Source organism: Lissotriton helveticus, chromosome 9 (genome assembly GCF_964261635.1).
Source record: "Lissotriton helveticus chromosome 9, aLisHel1.1, whole genome shotgun sequence".
NCBI classification, from domain to species: domain Eukaryota; kingdom Metazoa; phylum Chordata; class Amphibia; order Caudata; family Salamandridae; genus Lissotriton; species Lissotriton helveticus.
This window is the reverse complement of record NC_136070.1, coordinates 1,038,868,655-1,038,890,227: the sequence shown is the minus strand read 5'-3', so window position 1 is coordinate 1,038,890,227 and position 21,573 is coordinate 1,038,868,655. Positions and strand designations below refer to the sequence as shown.

General features: G+C 44.0%; 1 protein-coding gene across 5 annotated transcripts in view; it reads right to left on the bottom strand.

Moving 5' to 3' along the window:
* The window catches only part of LOC144782165 (cyclin-dependent kinase 17-like), a 588,354-nt gene that overhangs the window by 42,015 nt on the left and 524,766 nt on the right, over positions 1–21,573 (bottom strand). For all 5 annotated transcript variants that reach the window (XM_078661374.1, XM_078661372.1, XM_078661371.1 and 2 more), the window contains 2 exons: positions 18,106–18,196; positions 4,479–4,556 (listed from right to left, as the gene is read on the bottom strand). In XM_078661374.1, the coding sequence (XP_078517500.1) occupies positions 4,479–4,556; positions 18,106–18,196 (169 nt within the window). The remainder of the gene's footprint in view (positions 1–4,478; positions 4,557–18,105; positions 18,197–21,573) is intronic.

The window sequence follows — 21,573 nt, the reverse complement described above, 5'->3', positions numbered from 1 at the left end:
ATAATAAAGAACTGACGTCAGCGCGCGAGGGCGGCGTCTAAGTAGATACCGCAACATCATTCTGGGGACCACGACGCAAACGACAAATGCGGAGTCGACCGACGCCACCTATCGACACGCAGGGGTACTGCTGAAGAAAAATTCTCCAGATCCAGTCTGACGCCTGGGGTAATTCTAAGGTGAGGAATCCATAACCAATTGTCTCTTTCAGATTTGCAACTTAAAGAATGTTCTGGACTCACATCCTGTGCATCATTCTGTCATCTAGCGGTTGGGTCAGGAATGACCTTCTTCCGAGATTTTTTTCATCTCTGGTATTGTTGACTATTTGATGACAAGCCTATCCTCCTGTGATAATAGATGAACACTCCAGAAACCCCTGTGCATGGTTGAATCTTGATATTCTTTTTTCTTATTTGGTGACTTCTATTGTCCTTTTGGTTTCCTAATTCTTCACACCTACTTCTTCGGCTCCTTAGTCCTAAATCATCACATTTCTTGTGGCTGTGAAAGGGTTGCATGTATATCCAGAAAATCAATCAAGCTGCATAACTATTCCTGCAAATGAGTAACCATTTAGTTTTGCATTATGAACCTTTTCTCAATTCCTAAGTTGCGCACTGATTTTGTACTGGTACTCTATTTGTGGTGATGGTTTCAAAAGACTGCATTTGTGACCTGGTGTTTTGGTACCTTCTGTCCCACATGTGCTTTCTTGCTGGCCTGAGTATCCACACATCAGTCTTTTGTGAAGGTATGTATGGATGGCATTGTGGCAGCCATATTGAGGTAATGTATGGCAATGGTAGTGATGAATGCTAATGATGCCCTGTTTTTCCTCGTTTAGTGTGTTCTATGTTTTTCCCCCAGGGCCTGTCCAGTGCTTCTGTAGCATGTTTGTATTGATTATACTATTGGTATTGTAATGGTCCCCTTAATCACTGAGCTACACTGCTTTGGGGGGGGGGGGGGGGGGGGAGAGAAATGGGGGAGGGTTTCAGACTGGTCTTTGATGTGACTGATGTTTGGAGGGGTGTCTGGAAACCTCCTTTTCCCAAGTTTCTCCTGGCACGTGCCGCTATGAATAACCCTTGTGCCAAAGAGGTTGCCCTCATTAAAGGGTATATTGACGACAGATACCTGTATCTCTTGTTTGCATCCTTACACTGGCATCTGTGCATGTCTTCTGAGGGTTGTGCCTATAGACATCTGCCTGCGTGTTTGCTGCTTCCGGTGCTGACTTTAAGTAGGTATTGGCTATGGTCTTCTCAGTTGTTTAACTTTTTTTTAGCCCTTCACCTGTATTGTTTGGGAAGGTTTTGAATCAACATTTCCAGTCCTCTGCCAAGTGCTGATGGCCATTCTGGCTAGGAGGACTTTTGAATTAGCTATCTTCCACTGTGTTGCTGCCGCTCGTCATGCAGAAGCTCTTGGTATTCCTCATTGGGCTGGGGTATTGATGGGGGTTCGAGCTCAGCATGTTCCTCCTATTGCCTGTTTACCCTCTTCGGTCTTGTAAGGATTCAAAATCCCTTGAGGGGCTTGTTGAAGTCTGGTTTCATCTGCAGGAGTACTGCATTTCGGCCTGGAGTCCACATTTTTTTTTCTCTACTTTGAGTGCACATGGTTTGGCTGTTGAGCATCAGTGGTGTCTTTCTCTCAAGATATGGATCTCTTTGTCTTTCAACATCTTTTATTCCCTCGGTCCCTATCCCTTTATGGCATACAGCCAGTGTCTGAGGGCTTACCTCAGACACTGCCCCTGTGCTGTGGGGTTCTTAAAGCTTAAGTCAATCTTCAGTCATGGAGCATTATGGAATTAACGGGCCTGTGAGGACTTTGAAGTCAGAAGGTTTCGGCTCAGTATCACTGCAGGGGCTGTGATTATACCTGAGGTGGGTTTTATGGGCTCTCTTTCCCTCAACGTCTCAAGCTCAGTGTCTTTTGGGATTTTCCTCCCTGATCAATGTCCTTGAGGGAAAGCTGTTTCTGCTACTACATCATTGTGTAGTGCACCCACCTCTGCTTCTCTCTGACTGAGTGTCGTGTTGTATTTATGTTCATGCTTTGCACCCCTTAGCACTATGGACCTTGGCACTTTGGGCTTTGTGGGTGTCAGTCTGTGCGCACTTGTGATGGCATTTGAAACACAACTTAAAGGTGGCATTCCCCATCTCCCTAGACGTCTCCGAAAACCCAGCTGTGCATTCTCCAACACGTGGCCCGATTCTCACAACGGTAAACCTGGTGTTTTAGTTTTATTTTCCAAAGAGGTTTTCAATCTTTCTTCGACGTCTGTGGTCGAATGTTTTTTTTTTGTCCCCAGTTATTTCCTCAAAATTTCGTCAACTTCACAAATCTGCTGAGACTGTCCAGGAGCTCCCTGGTTTGCTACCTGAACCCACGGTGAAAAAGCCCAAGAGTTAGGCGAAGATGGTGGGGGAGCTAGAAAGACGATGTTTCCAGACTCAACCACAAGATGGTACAATAATGTACAACTTCTGCCGCCAGAAAAGATTAATGTCACAAAGATGATTTTCACTTGGGTGTATTTGCCTGCAACATCCCGCCTGGAGCTCACGTTCTTCTAATCTTGGGTTTCTTTCTGTATCTCACTTACAGCACCAGATACTAAGGAGGTGATCTTTCTGGTTACTCGTCATTACCAGTTGGAACTTTCCTGTTAGCCTTGAAGAAACTACAGACTCTGCTCCCTTCTAAAAAAGATAGGTAAGCCCTAGTTCTTTCCAAAGCATCATGGAGCAAATGTAATTTTTAGCACTGTCTCCAATCCAGAGTGCCAAGAAACCCCTTGGGCGATCAAGTGTTTAAAAAGTATTTAACATAAAAACCTGCAAACTTATTTTATGACGCTCTGTCAATCCTGCACTCAAGCTTCAGCTTAGATTTTGGTTGCATACTGAATACAGGTTCATAGAGGGCAAGCAGGGTTTTTCATGGCTCTATTAGAAAATCAGCGGCTGCATTCTCTACATTTCTGACTGTAGTAGGTCCAAGTTAAAGAGCATTTACTTTGAGGGAATTCTTCAATCAAGGCTCAAGCCCATCAAAACCAGATGCTGGAAGTCTTGGTTGAATAGTCTTACCGTGGCTAGTAAAATAATGATCAGATGTGGCTAGCTTTCAGTAAAGAAAGGGCAAAGTTCTAACCTTGTGACTACAGCATGTCCTTCCATCTCATAACATGGAGAAAATATTTTTTGTGAATAATGTTTCTAAACTCATCACATTTGTTATGTAGATGTAACTGGTTCTTTTATAGCCTGTATCTTCCATTGGTGAGGTTTCATAGCAGAGGAAAACATCTGATTAGCTGGGCGTTGTGAGTAGCAACGGATGTAAGTTTTTTGGCCACAGAATATATAATTTCTGACGGCTCTGTACGCTGCATGTAGCCTGGCTCTTATATTGGCAAAGTGCTGCATGAGTGTTGGAGAGTGATACGTTAAGATCTGGATGCCTTTTTTGGAAAAGTACCTATCATGTACTGTTGGCTGCACTGCCTTGTAGAGGGATTTGTTGACATCGATCATAGCACTGCTTACTCTTTGGTGGCAAGTTATGTAATTGCTGACTTGGTAAGTGACATTTGTATTAAATATACCTTAGCCAGATAGGGCAACAGTGAATGGCATAATAACAAAAGGCACAGTAGGAAAGATGTCAATGTTAGCAGAATGTATGCAACCCTTTATAGTGACCATTGGATATTTGATGCCAAATTAGAGGGAAACAATAGGCACTGTAAACAATCTGGTGACTGAAGCAGCACCTGTGCAACATTTTTTTTTTTTTTGGCAATTGAAATACCTGTGCAACATTTGCTTCAACCATTTCACTTTTTGGTTCCCTGGCCTGCTGGTTGACGACCATAATAACCGCAAAATAAAGCGTTTTAATAGTGTTGTTTCCTGCATTCTTAAACCAACTATATTCACAAACAAGTAGCTATTCTTCAGAAATGATTTACATGAGTTAAAGAAAACTAAAGTAAGAAAAAAAAGTACCATGCTTTTAGAGACGATATAGGTGATTTTGACGTTGGAAAATCCTTCATCGTAGATGCTTTTCAGTTGCCTCACCAACTGGATTATTCTATTTTAACACTCAATTATCATGTGGATAGAGTTGTAACATTTAATTGGCTCCAGTGACGCAGAATGTAGGTAATTTGTTCAAGAGCAAAGGGCTGAAGCTGGTCGAAACTAGTTGCAATGAACATTAGTGCATGTACAGTACACAGCCATATTTCTCTCACTCCAGCAACCAGAGAGTAGCAAATCCAACAAGTAAAGGCCACTGCCTATAAACAACATTCAGTGCTACTGAAGCTAGGGATCTCTTTGTTGAAGGCACTACAGGTAGGATTTTGTTAGCATGTAAATATGGCATTTTGATGGAAATGTATGTTTAACGTCTTTGTGACTATCTGACACAGTGACAAACTTTATGCTTACCTGATTCTGGGTAAGTTGGCGATCGGTAGCCCGGGTCTTTCTGTAACTGGATGTCTTTTAGTGAAAATATGGAAGCAGCTAAATAAAAAGGGCAAACAGTAAGAGTCGGTATGAAATGATCTGATCTTTAATCAGATTTAAGGTAATGGCAAAACCAGGATTTAATATATAATTATATTTACACACCCACAACGAGGGCAAGGGAACATACGCTACAGACATATTTCAGATCTCTAATGTGGGAAGGAGAAAAATGTTACTTACCCTGTAAGCATCTGTTCGTGGCATGTAGTGGCATGTAGTGCTGTGGATTCACATACTGTACATACTCCTGCCATCTAGTGTTGGGCCCAGATGTTTGCAATATGTTTTTCTTTGAAGCAGTCTTTCGAGTCACGAGGTAGGTAGTGTGATTCCTCCTCTTGCGGGTAATGCACATGGTCATCGGCTCTATTGTTAAATTGTTTTACTGCACGGTGGGTGAGGACGGAGTGTGAAGCAAAGCGATGTATAGAGAGATGTCCATGCAAAACAGAGGAGAATAGGATAGCTAAAGAAATACTGGAACTGCTACAGGCATGATGCAATGGAACAAATGCTTACAGGATAACTTTTTCCTTGTGAGGCCTGTGCGGCTGTAGATACATATGCTGTGCATGGACTGTAAATGGAAAAACAGTAAGATGACGGATGGAATGCTTGGCAATCAATCAGGCAGCTTCCCAATCAATCTTTATTTTGCCCACTATGCAACCCCAGTTTGAACCCAGCCATATGCAAATCAGTCTTGACCCTGCTCCTCATGGTAACAGCCCAGCTCAAACTGCCAGGTCAAGTCCTCCCTGAACTGGAAAACAAGCAACCAAGGACTGGTGTCGCTCCAAGTGGTATGGGTATGACCAAACGTGGGACACATGCACACTGTCACTGGAACCAAGCTGTACCCGTCTGAAAAGGTGACATGGTGTGCAAAATAACAATGGATTGGGATGCGGCCCGAGTGATTACCAGTGGCTGAGATTAATTCATGCATTCCATCCATCACTCTTTTGTATACTTATTGTGTTGCCCTAAGTGGGATGGGTAGGCCTAGACGTGGGTCCCATGCACACTGTCACAGGAAACCAAGCTGTACCCGGCTGATGAGCCCATAACTAGGGCGAAACCGGTCCTGGGTTGCTTGTATTCCAGTTCAGGGATGACCTGGCTTGGCAGTTCAGGCTGGACTGTTTCTGTAGGGGTAGGTTCAAAACTGATTTGCATGTAGCTGGTGTAGGAAGTTGGATCTTTATATAGTATACCAAAAAGAAGTATCCTGTGCTAAGAGTCCAGTGATTCCATATAAGTGGACACGGGATTGCTCTAGCAATGCCAAGGTGTTCTCTTAGGGGGTAGTGTGGTTGAGCAGCCTTTGGCTTATCAGAGAGGAGTGTTAGACATCTGCTGCACATACACAGTCAATAAATGGTACACATGAGTCAATAAATGGTACACATGACTCAATAAGGAGATCCACACCAATTTATAATAATACCACATATCTTTATATATATTTAGGTACCAAATTATCACAAGCAGGTAAGTATGTTTAAGTTAGAAATATTTACAGTTTTAATAAGTCTACACTTCGTGTAATTTCTGAAGCGGTAATGTTACCCTATAGAGAAAAGGCATATATTGCATACAGGCACTTTACAGCAACTTATAGGACCAATCTTCCAGACTTAGGGTATGGGGCAGGGTCCAAGGCGGGACTGACAGGTCACCTCGGACAGCACTGGGGCAGCCAGGTGCAGAGGTGCAATACAGCGTCGGGTGTCCCTGCTGAAGTCAATGGGAATTATTCAGGTTAAACACAGGCTGCAGGTTTGGACTGGGGGGGCTGAACTAACAAGAGATCTCACGTCTCACAATGGTCTGGGATGTGGGGACAACCTTTGGTCCTCTTCTCCTCTGGCCGGGGCGGCCGTGTGCAGAGGTGTCCTGATGAGTCCGGTTTTCAACACTGGAGACACTTGCGGTATAGGGGGCCTGCACAAAGAGGTTACAGGAGACGTTGTGAAGTCCACAGTTGGCAAACCCAAGGTGGGCTTCGGTTCTGGAGGGTCTAGGGACCATGCAGGCACACTTCAACTTGGGCTAGGGGGAAGGGGTGCAGCGGTGATTTCTGGTGTTGCCTTTCTGGCGGTCCGGAGTCCTCGCAACTCATTTGGGGTGACTGTAGGATGCAGGGGAGCAGCTTCGCTACTCCAAAGGAGTTCCTGAGTATTGGGTGAAGGCTGGAAGTCCTACCAGGCTGTGGAGGCACAGGCAGCTGCAGAATGAGTCGTGTTTGGCAAAACTATTGAGGACAGCAGACAGGCCAGCAGGGTTGGCGCCAAGTTAGTTGCTGATCTTCTGTTCATGCTTTTTGCAACTCTTTAGCATATTTCTGCTGCCACAGGCCCCCCTGAGTACTAGGTCTAACGGTGTTAGGGGAATGTAGGGTAAAAGTCAATGGCTACTTACCCATGGGGTTACTACATCCCCTATATGACCACTTCCTGTGGGAAGTTGGTCTAACCCTGTCCCAGAGTTCCTAATTCTGCCATCACAAAGATGGCAGACTTAAATTGCACATCCACATCAGGTAGCCCACCTTAGGGGTGCAACTAGCCTAACGGTGGACACGCTTCTCTGACTACTAATTTTCTCCCCTGTCTCAGCACCAAATGAGCCCTGGCCAAGATCCTCTCACCTCGGAGGGAAGCCAGATTTCCATACCAAACGTGGTTGGCTCTTTGAAGCTCCCGGTCTTGGGATTTCCAATTCACAGGTCATCCTGCTGGAGGGGTGTAAACACCCTCTGCCGGACAGGCTTTGTTCCGGACCTCCTGAGAGTGTGGGCCCTCACCCCTGGGAGTCAGAAACTCGTCTGTGGTGGCAGGCTGGGTAGAACCAGTTAGCCAGCACACTAGTAGTTGGAAGATTTCAGGGGGCACCTGTAAGGTGCCCTCAGGGTCAATGTATTAATAAATCCACCACTGAAATCAGTGTGGGTTTATTAATTCAAGATGTTTGAAACCAAAGGTCTTTGGTTTCAGAGAAGCCATCATGTAGCTGTGGAACTCGTTTTTACCAGTGTCCAGCACATGTACTTAAAATTGCTTCTCTGGTCACTTGAACTGGCAGTAATTAAACTCAGCAGCAAAGTGGCATAACTGCTCATGCAGATATGTCCACACATGTAGTATAGCACATCCTGCATTAGGCCTGCTGTAGAGGGGACTTACCTTTACTACATTCAGTATCTGCAGGCATGGCACGCAGTACTGTGTGCCATGTCGTGTTTTCACTTTTGTCTGCACAAAGACACTCAGGCCTCATGAGTTAGGTGAGGGATTCCTCAGGGTGGCACACTACATGCTGCAGCCCTTAGGAACCCTCTTTAGAACCCCTGTCCTAGGTACCTGGGGTACCTAGGACAGGGTATTTCCTTACTAGGGACTTACCAGGGTGCCAAAGTTATTTCTAATTTGGGGCACAATTGTACAGTTTAGGGAAAGAGATCTGGCACTGGGGACCTAGTTAGCAGGAACCCAGTGCACTTCCTGCCCAAACTGCTTTGAATACCAGGCAAAAAGTGGGGTGACCATGTCAAAAAAGTCACTTTTCTACAGCGGAGGTGGCACGGTAAGCAAAATAACAATGGATTGGGATGCGGTCTGAGTGATTTTCAGTGGCTGAGATTCACTCATGCATGCCATCCATCAATGTTTTGTATACTTAATGTGTCACTCTAAGTTTGGCGGGTATGCCCAGACGCGGGTCCGTGCACATTGTGTTACTGTAACCAAGTTGTACCTGGCTAATGAGCCCATAACTAGGGCGAAACTGGTCATGGGTTGCTTGTGTCTGGTTCAGGGAGGACCTGACTTGGCAGTTCGGGCTGGACTGTTTTTGTTGGAGCAGAGGTCAAGACTGGTTTGCATGTAGCGGAGTCCAAACTGAAGAGGCATGGTGTGCAAAAAAATAATGGTTTTGTATGTAGCACCTGAGTGATATCCAGTTGCTGAGATCAATTGATGCATTCCATCCATTACTCGTTGCTGTGTCTCTCTAAATTGTTTGTATCCATCAGTGTAATGCCTGAGGGCTTTCTTTAAGCCCAAGGCGCAAAGAGACATTTCTGCAACATAATCAGGTTGTGGAAAAAACACCAGAGGTTCAATCGATTGTTTAAGGTGGAAGGTAGAAACAACCTAAGGGAGAAATTTGGGAGATGGGTACGAAAGACAACCCTATCCCTATGGACTTGAAAAAAGAGTTCTTCCAGGATTAGCTCACTGATACGCCTAAGTGAAGTGATGGCAAGGAGGAATGGCACCTTTTAAGAGAGGCATTGAAGGGGCTCAAACAGAGCCGATGAGCCCTGTAAGCATAATATTGAGATTCCATGCCCGGTCCCGGGGGAACTTGAGAAGAAAGGATCCTCTTGGGACCCTCCAGGAATGCGTTAATGACTGGAATTCTAAAAAGAGAGATGTTCTGTCTATTCTGAAGGTTGACAGCCACAGCAGCCAAGTGTAAACGTATAGAACGCTGTAGATCTAAAAGTTAACAAACAATGTCTCGTATTGTGGCTTCAAAAGGATCAATATGTCTTGAGTGACAGCAGCACATAAATCTTTTCCACTTTACCACATAAATGGCCCAGGTGGTAGGTCTGCAAGCTTCTTTACGAATACTCATGTATTCCGGGGGAAGATTGAGGTATCCAAATTCTAGGACTTCATGAGCCAGATCGTAAGATTGAGCGACCTGGTATCTGGGTGACTGATTTCTCCATTGTCCTCTGTGACAAGGTCCGGCCTGTTGGGACGCCTCTCACGTGGAACATGTGCGAGTTCAAGCAGAGTTGTGAACCATGACTGGCAAGCTCATGTGGGAGCCACCAGGATGAGAGTGAAGGACATCTGCTGCAGCTTCCGGACCACAAATGGAAGGAGGGGGAGAGGCGGAAAAGCATAGGCAAATATTCCTGACTAGTTTATGCATAATGCATTCCCCATTCGTACATCAAATTAATTCTGTGAAGATTGCCCACCGCCAAATGGTCTGGGATAACTTCAAGAGTTGGGAGAGTGTTACCCCCATGCTCCTGAAGGTAATACATTGCTGTCATGCTGTTCATACAGACAAGAATGACTTGCCTATCAGGTGAGATAGGAAAGCCCACAACGCCAGTTGAATGGCTAGAAGCTCCCAATAGTAATGTGGGGACCTTCTTGAGAGGGCTCCCATTGGCCTTGAACAGTCAGTTCCAGTAGGTGAGCGCCCCCCCATCCCATAAAGCAACTGTACGCTGTGATGGTCCTCTGCGGAACAGGGTCAAGGAAAAGCAGTCCCCGCAACAGGTCAGTGTCCCACCACTACAGAGACCGACAAGGTCAGCAACCGATCAACACTCGATCACCCCAATGACCCTACACTTGAGACCACTGTTGTACTAGGCAATCCTGTAACGGACGATTGTGTGATCTGGCAGGTGGCAATATGGCAATGCAGGATACCATCATGCCTGGCAGGCGCATGACTATTCTGACTGTGACCTATTGATGTAACTGGAAAAGAGGGAGCAGTGTTTGAAAAGACTGAATCCAAGCTGCGCTTGGACAGGCCATGCCTACATCCGAGATGAAAATGGCCCCCAGGTAGGGTTGGACTTGAAGGGGTTGGAGGTGGGATTTTATGTACTTGATGGTAAACCCTAACCTGTGAAGCAGGTCTATCGTTATTTGTGTCTGACCCCGACTAATTTGGCGGGTGGAACCTCCGATTAGGCAGTTGCTCAGATAAGGGAAGACTTAGACGTCTTGTCTGTACAGGTGTGCGCCTACCACCACTAGGCCCTTGGTGAACACCTGAGGTGCTATAGCAACCCAGAAGGGATAAACTTTGAATTGGTAGTGCTTGCCGCTGACCACAAACCTGGGTTTTTGACGATAAGCTGGATGCATTCATATGTGGATCTAAGCGTCCTTAAGGTCAATGGCGGTCATAAAGTCGCTCTGTTGGAGAAATGGAATAACATCCTGGAGGATAACCATATGGAAGTGTTCTGACAGGGTGTTTTTGTTTAGTGGTCTGAGGTCCATAATAGGTCATAGGAACCCGTTTTAATAAGTACAGACAGTACACTTCCAAACACTGCTGATGATGGGGGACGAGTTCTTTAGCCCCTTTGAGAAGTTTGTGGTGCTCAAGTAAGAGTGTGTGTCCGAAATGGAATGGTGGGAGTCGTGGAAGTGAGCTCTAGGCAATAAACAAGTTGGATTCCAAAACAGACTGGCCTGGGGTGATGGACTGCCATGTGGGAAATAATGATTGGAAGGCTCCCTCGACCGGTTATTGTGTAATTGGGTGGAAGAAGGGGCAAGCAAGGGCTTGGTGGCGATAGCAGCTCCTTTGGAGGAGCCACCTTTCCTCTACCTTTGGAATTATTGCATCTGTATGTCCCTCTGAAGTATCCCTAGGAGAGGATTGCTGACCCTGGGTGTGCTGATATTACACATAGGCTTCAGGGGAGGCGGTCTTCGAGCCACTACAAAAGGGAGTGCGGCAAAAGGAGCCAAAGAGGAGCAGATATCTGAAGTGCTCCTATTGTTTTAGCGGACTCTGTAGCCTTTTTTATTGTTTCTATCATTTGATCTACTTGTGGACTAAAGAGGTGCTGGCCAACAAAGGACATATTTAGGTGGTGCTGCTGAACTTCCTGCTTGAAACCGGAAATACGGAGCCTGGCATGCCTGCGTAAAAGAACACTAGAATTAAACCCCCTGGCAGCAGTATCTGCAGCATCTAGGGCACAGCGAATGGTAGTGTTAGATATGTGCTTGCTCTCAGAGACTATCTCCTGCCCCCTCTTTCTGTGTTACTCTGGGAGGTGTTGGAGGAGCTCCTTCATTTCGTCCGAGTGGGCATGGTCATAGCGTGAAAGAAAGCCAATTTAATTTGCAATGCGTCATTGGTTAGCGGATTACGCAGCTACGCATTTGCACGCATCATCTTTGTGCTTACTCTTTTGTTCCAGGAACGGGGCATCCGAACTGGCTTGGGAGTTGGCCCATTTACAAGCAGTACAGACTACCAGAGAGTCAGGTGGACGTTGGCCACGAATATCAATTAGGTCAGAAGGGGAAGCTTTATATTTTTTATCTATCCTGGGTGATATGACCCTGGCTTGGACAGGGTCTTTAAGGATGTTGGTTGTGTGACGTAGCATGTCCTTAAGCATGGGTAGATTTTGAGTAGAGTGGTGAGTGGAGGAACAGGTTTTAAAGAGGAAGGCCTCCTCTAGAGGCTCTGTATGAAGATCCACCTTGTGGAAAAGGGCGGCTGTATCAACAAGCTCCTGATAGGATTTAGAATTGTCTGGATGAGAGGAACTGGCAGGGTACAGGTCAGGGTCTGTGTTCCCAGGGATTTCTGTATCATAGGAGTTTCATGGGTCACCCTGCAGAGGAATGTCATATGTATCATCTCCTCCCCCATGCCCACCCATGTCAGACTGCAGAGACCCCTGATGTGTCAAATGAAGGGAGTCCCCTGTAGAAGCAGATGGGGATGAAGTGGGAGGCACAGGATGAGAGGAAGGCTCAGAGAAGGGTAGAGGGCTGGTTGCATTATCTGTCTTTTTGACCTACTTTGCTGGAACTGGAAGGTCCAGGGCTTCCCCAAAGACTGTTGGCGTTTGAAAGATGGAACAGCAGTAGATTCTAGAGGGTGGGCAAGGATCCAGCCCGTATGAGAATGAATACCCAGGTGTTTCTGCTTTGCATGGACCTCTTCTTGCAGTCTGTGGAGGATCAGTTCGATAGTGCTGGCACCGACGTCGGACTTGGAAGTTGATGCCGAAGGCTTCGGCTAAGAGGGCACTTTCAGTTTCTGCACTGAGCGTCTGGTTGGCACAGAGGCAGATGTAGCTGGTGGCAGAGGTTGGCTCAGTGCCGGGACTCGCTACTCCGGAACCGAGCCGACCTATGACAGTCGTCTTAAACTGTTTCTTCGCTGCTGAGTCTAAGCTGGGCTGTGTGTCAGAAGACGTTTGTAATAGCAGACCCTGGCCCAAAGGCAGGTGCAGTCTGAAGGCCTGACTGGGATGCCAGAGGGGCTGTGTGCCTTTTGGCAAGAAGCTGCTCATCCTGTGAGTGGTGTTGAGTAGGAGGGAGTACCGTACTCACAGATTGCTGGGACGGCGGAAAATCCTTGATTTCCAACTCTGATCTTTCCTCATCAGAGAAAGCCTCTTCATCTGCAGCTGACTGCTGTGGATAATGCTTGTCTTTGATGTCCTCAGGACTGAAAATGTTTGGAATGTCATCGTACCTCATGTGAAACATCTAAAGCTGACTACCAGACGGTAGCAAAGAGACTTCTTGGAACAGAACGAGCAGCAGGCGTTGCAGGTGGCTTCACTGTGCACGTGCGAGAGGCACAAATTGCTGAACTGATAGAGGTTGCTTCAAGGATACTTTGCATAGCAACTAGGACAGTATCTGAATAGTGTCCTTTCCATCACTGTCGAGGCATGGTAGGGAGATGCAACCGACATGGAGGGAGTCTAGAAGGGCAAGGCCAATGCAGGGTTACGGTCAATGTGAACCCCCGCTTGATCAAAGTAACGAAAGTCTATCAGAGACGAGATGTAACTGGGACGCGGTCGAGGAACAATACCAACAGAGGGAAGGAATCTGCGTACACCGAAGAGAGCACCTCGATGATGTCGACCCGGAGAACGGAAGCACATGTCTGAACCCGACGGCGGAAAGAAAACAATCTAACAATGGAGCCGATGACCATGCGCATTGTCAGCAAGAGGAGTCATTCTACTTCATGAATCGAAAGACTTCTTTCAGGAAAAACAACTTGCACACTACTGGCAGGAGTATTCACAGTTTGTGTAGCTACAGCTACACGTCCCTCATACATAAATATCACAGCCTTTTATTTGATGCTACCAAAAAATAAACTTGGCATGGTTTACTCACTAATAACAAGGTTATTTAGCTTGTATTTGAAAGAAATGTTAGACTTAATTTGTTTAATTTAACAGGTTGCTTAACAGGGAGTATAACATTAAGACATGTGACAATGGTGCCAACCAGAACAAAAGGTGAAGCAGCGTAGGTTGACTATTTGTCTCCACGCTGTCCTTTAGTAGACTGAGTTTATCCACCTCAATCCCACCTTCTGCCAATCAGATGCAACACCTGAATCTGTAACAGAAAGCAGCAACGTTTCCTCACATACTTTCAGAGTGAAATGTCTTAAGGAATCATAGATTTCTCTGTGCTTAACCATCAATCCGCAAAATGTTGACATTTTCAATTATTTGTAATGAACAAAATCATATACAAAGTTGACCAAGAGCCTATACACATGTAACCAGTAAATAAAATAAATAAACGGTTTGCAACAGTTTCAAATCCATACACATTATAGCGGTTTACTGGCTCACACAGTTAATCAGTTAATTGAATCATTGCAATTTGTACGCCACAATAATGGCCCTTAACATTTTCAAGTTGAGTAAATACGGGACGCACCTCGGGCCTTTACTGGCCCATTACCCTATCAAGCCCTTAGACCGTAGGCAACCAGTTTTACTTCAAGGGTCTGAGTCTGACTCATGCCCTCCCATTCCATGCACACCCACTCACACAGTGAGACAATGGATGACATTTTATACAGCAAGAATTATACAAAGGGGGTCTTTCAAGGTAAAGATCAGGTGGAGCAAGAAAATATGCCCATTTCCTCTAAGACTCTTACATCTACCCAGGTGAGACCAGCACTTCTATAACGCACTCAGAATAACTTATGTTCTTCCAGAAAAAGTGCCAACTTATTATCCTTGTGATGGTCTCTCCATAAGAGAATTTTGTGCCAGGTGTAAGTTGCAATCTTAACCCATCAGTTTTGATTTTCCACTGTGATGTGAAAGTCTAACCTCAGGTGCGAGTTTCCCATTCTACTTAATGACTTTCAATTCTTGGAAGTGCTCCCATGCTGTCAATCACAATCCTCATTCAGCCCATCCCAAATCTGGTTTCCTGGGCGGATAATAATCTGAGTTTCAGTGAGCAATTGGCCAACATGTTTTTTTTTTTTATTTACATTTAGGCTGCTGGAAACAGTGATGAGTAGAGCAGTGTCTGAGGTTGGCTCCAAAGCCTAATTAAGCATATGCGTGTTCTGAGAAAGAAATGGTTCAATCTTATGAACCCACTAAAAACAAATCTAGATTTGCACTGCAGCGTTTCTGCTTTAACCTTGCCAAAGCAGTACACAATTGCATTCTCAATGACTGTACAACTGACTTTCAGATCCTTTATAATTGAATATTCCAAGTGGAATCAATGCAGTTCTCAAATATATTGAGATATGCAGGGCTGAGACGGGATGTCGTTAAGTCACTGGCTGATAACTGTACGGTAAATCCAGATGTTTTACCTGCAATCCAGTAGTTTTGTGTTTAAGGCATGTTTCTGTGGGAAAATCTCAGTCTGAGCGTAGTAATTAAAATGATATGTTAGGGGCTGTGAAGTTTCTCATTGTTTCACCTACACACTGCTTTCACAAACTGGTTGGATCATATAAATGATAGAGGTCTGTCAAAGTGGCCCATGGACTCCGATATTTACCCTCTATTGCTTATTAACTGATGCACACATTTCAACCGAAGTTCTGCTGATATTACCTATTTCCCTTGTACACTGATTGTGGAGGTATTCTACCATAGTTTCTTAAGCGCCATGTACTAACCTTTTGACTTTTATGAACCCTCACTTAATCATTATTGGGATCATGGGGCTCCCACTGAATCATTTTTGGAATCCGGGGACCCCCACAAATTCATTACTGGACTTAGCAATTTCAATGATATGAACCACAAAACAAAGCACAAAAAACGGAAACCAGCATTCAACAAACAAATACACAAATGATGAAAAATTGTATTTAATACACAAATCCAAAAATCCAAATGGAAGGTTGGAGCCTATCTAAATTCAATCAAGGCCATCCATTGTCCAAACTATATTCTGTTTGATGCACTTGCACTGGTCCTACGAATCAAACTGAGTATAACAAATTATTTTTTAGCCTCCGATTCCAAATTCCTTCACATTTACAGATTCTTAATATAACTTGTCACTGAAAATATAGTAAACAGTATTCAAATATGACAATTATTTGGTGTATCTGCTCTTACATTAAGTGCTTGTAAATTGGGAGCTCTGCGATAAGCATGTGAAATGTTCTTTGCATAGTGCTTTTATAGTGAGTGCTGGTGGAGGATAATGCACCCTAAACATGTTCTGTTACTTTTAAGCCTGGTTTTGATTTTCTGAATACAATCTTCCTTAGGTAGCCACAAATATTTGTTGGGTTGTTGCTGTGTAATATGGAAAGGAAAGCTACTCATTGAAACAGTCTAACAAGCTGCTTTATATGTTTTATACAGGTTTCCTTATGCAAAAATGTCAAATTCTTAGTCCTAGACTATGTTTAGTTTAGTGTATTGTGGTTGACACAAACTCCAGTTTAAATACAGATGAGTATCTGGTGACTTGTTATACAGCTGTTACATTTTATTTGAACAATACAGAGTGCCACATCCAGTAAACTGAGACAAAGATAGGTGAATTTAAAGGATGGATACAATTGAAGTGGCCAACTTTTCCTAACTTAAAATAGGCAAAATATGTTTTATTGCTAGACACGGGGAAGCAAGTAAAAGATCCTCTAGTTTGTACACAATCACAGTCATGCATACCACATACACAGTAATGCGAAAAAATAAATTACGCACTATAAGATTTTATGGTTTCACATGTTAAGGCATATTGACCTTAAACTCGTCACCCAGACCTAACAGGATATACATCTATCTTTATTTGACAAGTAACACATTTTAATTTCACTTTGCAAGCATTTATTTTACAAAAAAATATCAGCTAACATTCACAAGCCTTGTGTGAAAAAGTGTATCCCACGATACAGTAACAGGCAGAACAGACTTCAGTCGCAGCAACTTGAAATAAAGGTAGATTTTAAGCTTCACATATAGCCGTGAGGAATGCTGGCCGGCTCATCTTACAAAACTACTTAAGCTCGGTGATGTATGAGGGCATCCTTCATGACCAGATCTCGCTTTAGGGCTTGCCACGGCATCTTAATAGCGTTGAAGTCTTGTCTTTGACTTGACCATTCTAAAATCCAGATTCCTTTCATTTTCAGCCATTCAGTCGCAGGTATACTGCTGTGGTTTGGACCATTGTTGTGCTGCATGATTAACTTCGGGAAAGATTTACCCATGGAACAGATGGTATCATATGATGGGTGCGCCATGTTCTGCGCTGTAGCACAGGCCCAAATCACCATCCATTCACCACTATGCTTGATGTTTCATATGACGCTTTTGTGGTGAAAGGCAACATTATTTTTTTTGCCAAAACACTACTTACTGAACATTAAGAAAAACAACTCAGTAGGACTAGATGGCTTATTGTTCATTCAGGTACTGTTGTGCAAACCTAAACAGTGCCACAGTGTTATTTTTTAGAAAGAAGCAGATTTCACTTGGCTACCATTCCACGAAAGTCAAATTTTCAGTCCTTAAGGGGGAAATCACAAACACAAACTCCAACACTTAGGGTCTCATTAAAATGCAGGTTGGACGAGCATCTGACTCGCATCATTGCAAAAATGGGACAGCCTGACAAGGAGTCGGCTGTCCCGCTACCATGATTTAGATGCGACTGCCTTCACAACGGTCGGAAAGTGTATTTCTCCTATTGCGGCTTGTGCTGCGGAGTGCATCACAAGCCGAGTTAAAAATACATTTTTGAAACTTCCATGCATCGTGTGGCAGCCACTGCATGGTTGTTGTTTTTTTTGGGGGGGGGGGCGAGAACCACGGGTGCACCCCAGAGGGCAGCCGTTTCTTGAGCCTGTTCCAGGCCCTTAGTGTTTAGAGGCAAGTAGGGCCATGGGAGGTAGCTTTGTGTTTTTTTACGGTCATAAAGAGCATCATGAGGTCTGATCTTGTAGTAAACATTCTGGGATACCCATTCATGGGTAGACTGGCAACTGTTCAAAACTTTAATTTGCAATTAATCTTTACCACTGGAGACAAGATCTTCATATTGTTTGGAAATAACACTGCCCGGACTGTTTAGCAGTAATTATTCTTTCTCAGAGACCAACACATATACCTTGTGACCAAGGAATCATGTATTATGACAAATCTAATTTTCTAGACTAAACTGACAAACCTTGAGGTGTTTTATACAGACGCTTCTTGATGCTACTGGAACTTATTTCCTCCTTTCCACCTCAAGCTATCACTATAACTTAGACAATGTTTTCTAGCACATTAACCCTTACCTCTCATGGACCATTCCTAACAGCAATAATCCATTTTAAGGCTACCTCTTCCTGATAATGTTTTGTCCGACTGGTGTATTCTTACTGCGGGCAATGCAGTACAGCTCCTCTCAATGTTTTAACAAAGGTATTACACAGCGGAACATGTTTAAAATGAAAGCAACTTTGAACTTAATATGAACATAAACACACTTACTATCTGGCAATTTAAGGATGTGCTCCCCAAGACTCTTAAAATATTGATGTTTCATTGCTTCTTCAGCTGAGGCTCTTGTTCTGGCTTCATACTGCAATAAAAATGCAACATCATTTAGTTGGCACATTCAATTCTTTTAAATTATTATTTTTTCACAACCAAAAACAGATATTTAAAATATGACACTGCTTTTAAATGAACTACTTACAGCACATTAGTCTATTTCACCTAAATATAAGTAGCATCCATTTTATCGTACATATTTATATATATTATACTGATTAACAATTCACGAGACCCTAACCCAATATGTGCCCAGTCCCCTCTGGGATGAATGACAGTATGTGGGCTTTTGAAGTATGTCAGAAGATCCAGTACTTTAATTTCAGCTATTTAAAAAAAATATATGGAGTCACACACTTCTAGTGTCTTCATCAACTTAAAAATATTGGGTCGCTCTATTTCTATGGAAAAGGAAAATGCTACTTACCAGTATGCATCTGTTCTGGGCATGTAGAGCTGCAGATTTCTACACTTTGCATTAGATCGTCACCTGGTGTTGGGCTCGGATGATTGTATGTTGTTGTCGTCTTGGAAGAAGTCTTTGTAGTCACGAGATAGGTGACTCCTCCTTTAGACGATAGTGTGCATGGGTATCGGCTCCATCCTTAGATTGTTTTTCGCCATGATGGGAAATGATGGAGTCAGTAGAAAGTACGAAAGGATGTTCATGCGTGCATATCTAATTAAGATAAAACTGGAACAGATACAGGTCCCGGGGAGGCGGGAGGGCATGTAGAAATCTGCAGCTCTACATGCCAAGAACAGATGCATACTGGTAAGTAGCATTTCCCGTTCGAGGCATATGAGCTGCAGATTCTACACTTTGCATCGATTGTGCAGCAGTGTCTCCCCTAGCGGTGGTCACCTGTGTCTGTTGCAGTAGTTTGAAAGAGTTTTAAGGACAGCTTGGCCTACTGCAGCTTGCTGCTTGGCTTGCACATCAGCACAATAGTGTTTAGTGAAGGTGTGTGTTGTAGACCATGTTGCTGCCTTGTAGATGTCTTCTAGGGGAATGTTCCCTAAGAAAGCCATGGAGGCTTCTATTTGCCTGTAGAGTGTGCTCCAGGAGGAACTGTTAATGTGCATTTTGCTTTGTGATCGCATATTTGTATACATTTAACAATCCACCTTGCAATTCCTGATTTAGAAATGGGGTTGCCTTTATGTGGTGGAGAGAAAGCTACACATAGTTGCTTTGTTTTGCAAAAGGACTTGGTCCTATCGATGTAATAGAGAAGAGCTCTTTTGAAATCTAGTGTGTGTAAGGCTCTCTCTGCTACAAAGTCTGGGTTTTGAAAAAACACTGGTAACTCAACAGATTGGTTTAAATGAAAGGAGTAATGACTTTAGGAAGGAATTTAGGATTAGTTCATAGAACCACCTTGTTACGGTGTAATTGTAAGAATGGTTCTTGTATAGTGAAAGCCTAAATCTCACCAACTCTTCTAAGAGAGGTAATAGCAACAAGAAAAGCTGTTTTCCATGTGAGAAATTTTAGTTCACATTTGTGTAAAGGTTCAAAAGGGGGTACCATGAGCCTGGTAAGAACAATGTTTAGGTTCCACACTGGAGAGGGTGGTAACCTAGGAGGAATAATTATTTTTAATCCTTCCATAAAAGCTTTAATTGCTGGTACTCTAAACAATGACATATGTTGTTTGTTTTGTAGATATGCGGCAATGGCTGCAAGATGTAAACGTTTAGATGAATATGCCAGATTACATCTTTGTAAGTGGAGAAGGTAACATATAATATTTTGGATGGAAGCATCTAAAGGATCAATTTGATTATTATTGCAGTAAATGGCAAATCTTTTCCATTTAGCAGCATAGCAAGCTCTAGTAGTAGGTCTTCTGGCTTCTTTAATGATATTCATACAGTCTGGTGGCAGGTTAAGGTAACCAAACTAAGACTTCAGGAGCCAGATCGCCAGATTCAGTTGACTTGGATGCCTGATGTCTCCATGGTTCTGCGTTAGCATGGATGGTGTCAGAGTCAATATTTGTTGTGGAACTAGAGAGAGTTCTAGCAGTGTGGTGAACCACGGTTGGCGTGCCCATGTGGGAGCTAACAGGATTATTTTGAGAGACTGTCTCAGCTTGCGTACCACTAGTGGTATTAGTGGGGTTGGTGGAAAAGCGTATGCAAATCTGCCTGACCAGTTCATCCATATCGCATTGCCCTTGGACAACGGGTGTGCAAACCTGGCGGCGAAGGTCGGGCATTTTACGTTTTTGTGTGTGGCAAACAAGTTTATGTCTGAATGACCCCATTTGTGAAAGAATGGTTGAAGAACTTGCAGATGCAGTTCCCATTCGTGAATCTGTTGCGTCTGTCGACTTAACAGATCGGCTATCTGATTGTGAACACCTGGAAGGTGTTCTGCAAGCAGATATATTTTTTGTGGAATGTCCCATCTCCAAATGTTTTGTGCGAGCTGGGACAGTTGCAGGGAATGTGTGCCTCCCCGTTTTTGTATGTAGTACATGGCTGTGATATTGTCTTTCCGGATTAAGACAGCTTTGTTCTGTATGTGCACTTGGAAGGACTTCAGTGCCAGGAAAATTGCCAGCAACTCTAGGTGATTGATGTGAAGCACCTTTTGTTGAGCGGTCCATGTCCCCTGAGTTGTGTGGTGGAGGAGATGTGCTCCCCATCCTGTGAGGGATGCATCTGTTGTCAGTACTACCTGTGGAACAGGCTCGAGAAACGGCTGGCCTCTGGACAAGGTTTTGGTGTTCCACCACTGCAGAGAGCGATGTGTGCAGCTGTCCACCAACACCAGGTCTGTTATTTGTCCTTGTGCCTGATTCCACTGATGTGCTAGACATTCCTGCAATGGGCGCATTTGCAGTCTTGCATATGGTACAATAAACATGCAAGATGCCATCATGCCTATTATTTGCATGAACACTCAAGCTGGGAGACAGTGTTGGTTTTGAAACCTTGTGACTAAGGTTTGAATGCTCTGTATCCTGGCTGGACTGGGATAAGCTAGAGCTGTATTGGTGTTTATGGTAGCCCCTAGGTATTGATGTACATGAGAGGGCTGTAGATGTGACTTGGTGTGGTTTATTGTAAATGCTCTCTCTAGTGGATATTCTGTCAAACTAAAAATGCCCTCAAACACCAGGTTGAAATGTTTTAGTAATTATGTCTATATGCCGATGGGTGGTACCATCAGACTTCATGTTGGCTTCACCTCACCTCCGGAAGTGTCAGTATGGAGCTGTATACAAGCGTTATTCATGCACAGTGGCATCAGTGTACAAAAAAGTGTTTTGCGGATCAGCGCTGCGAAGGAAGTAGTGGCTGCCTTAACTCTGTTAGAATGAGCCTGAAAGCTCTCAGGAAGCTCCTTCTGGGCAAGGTATGCCACATTTAATTTCATATTATGATCCAGCT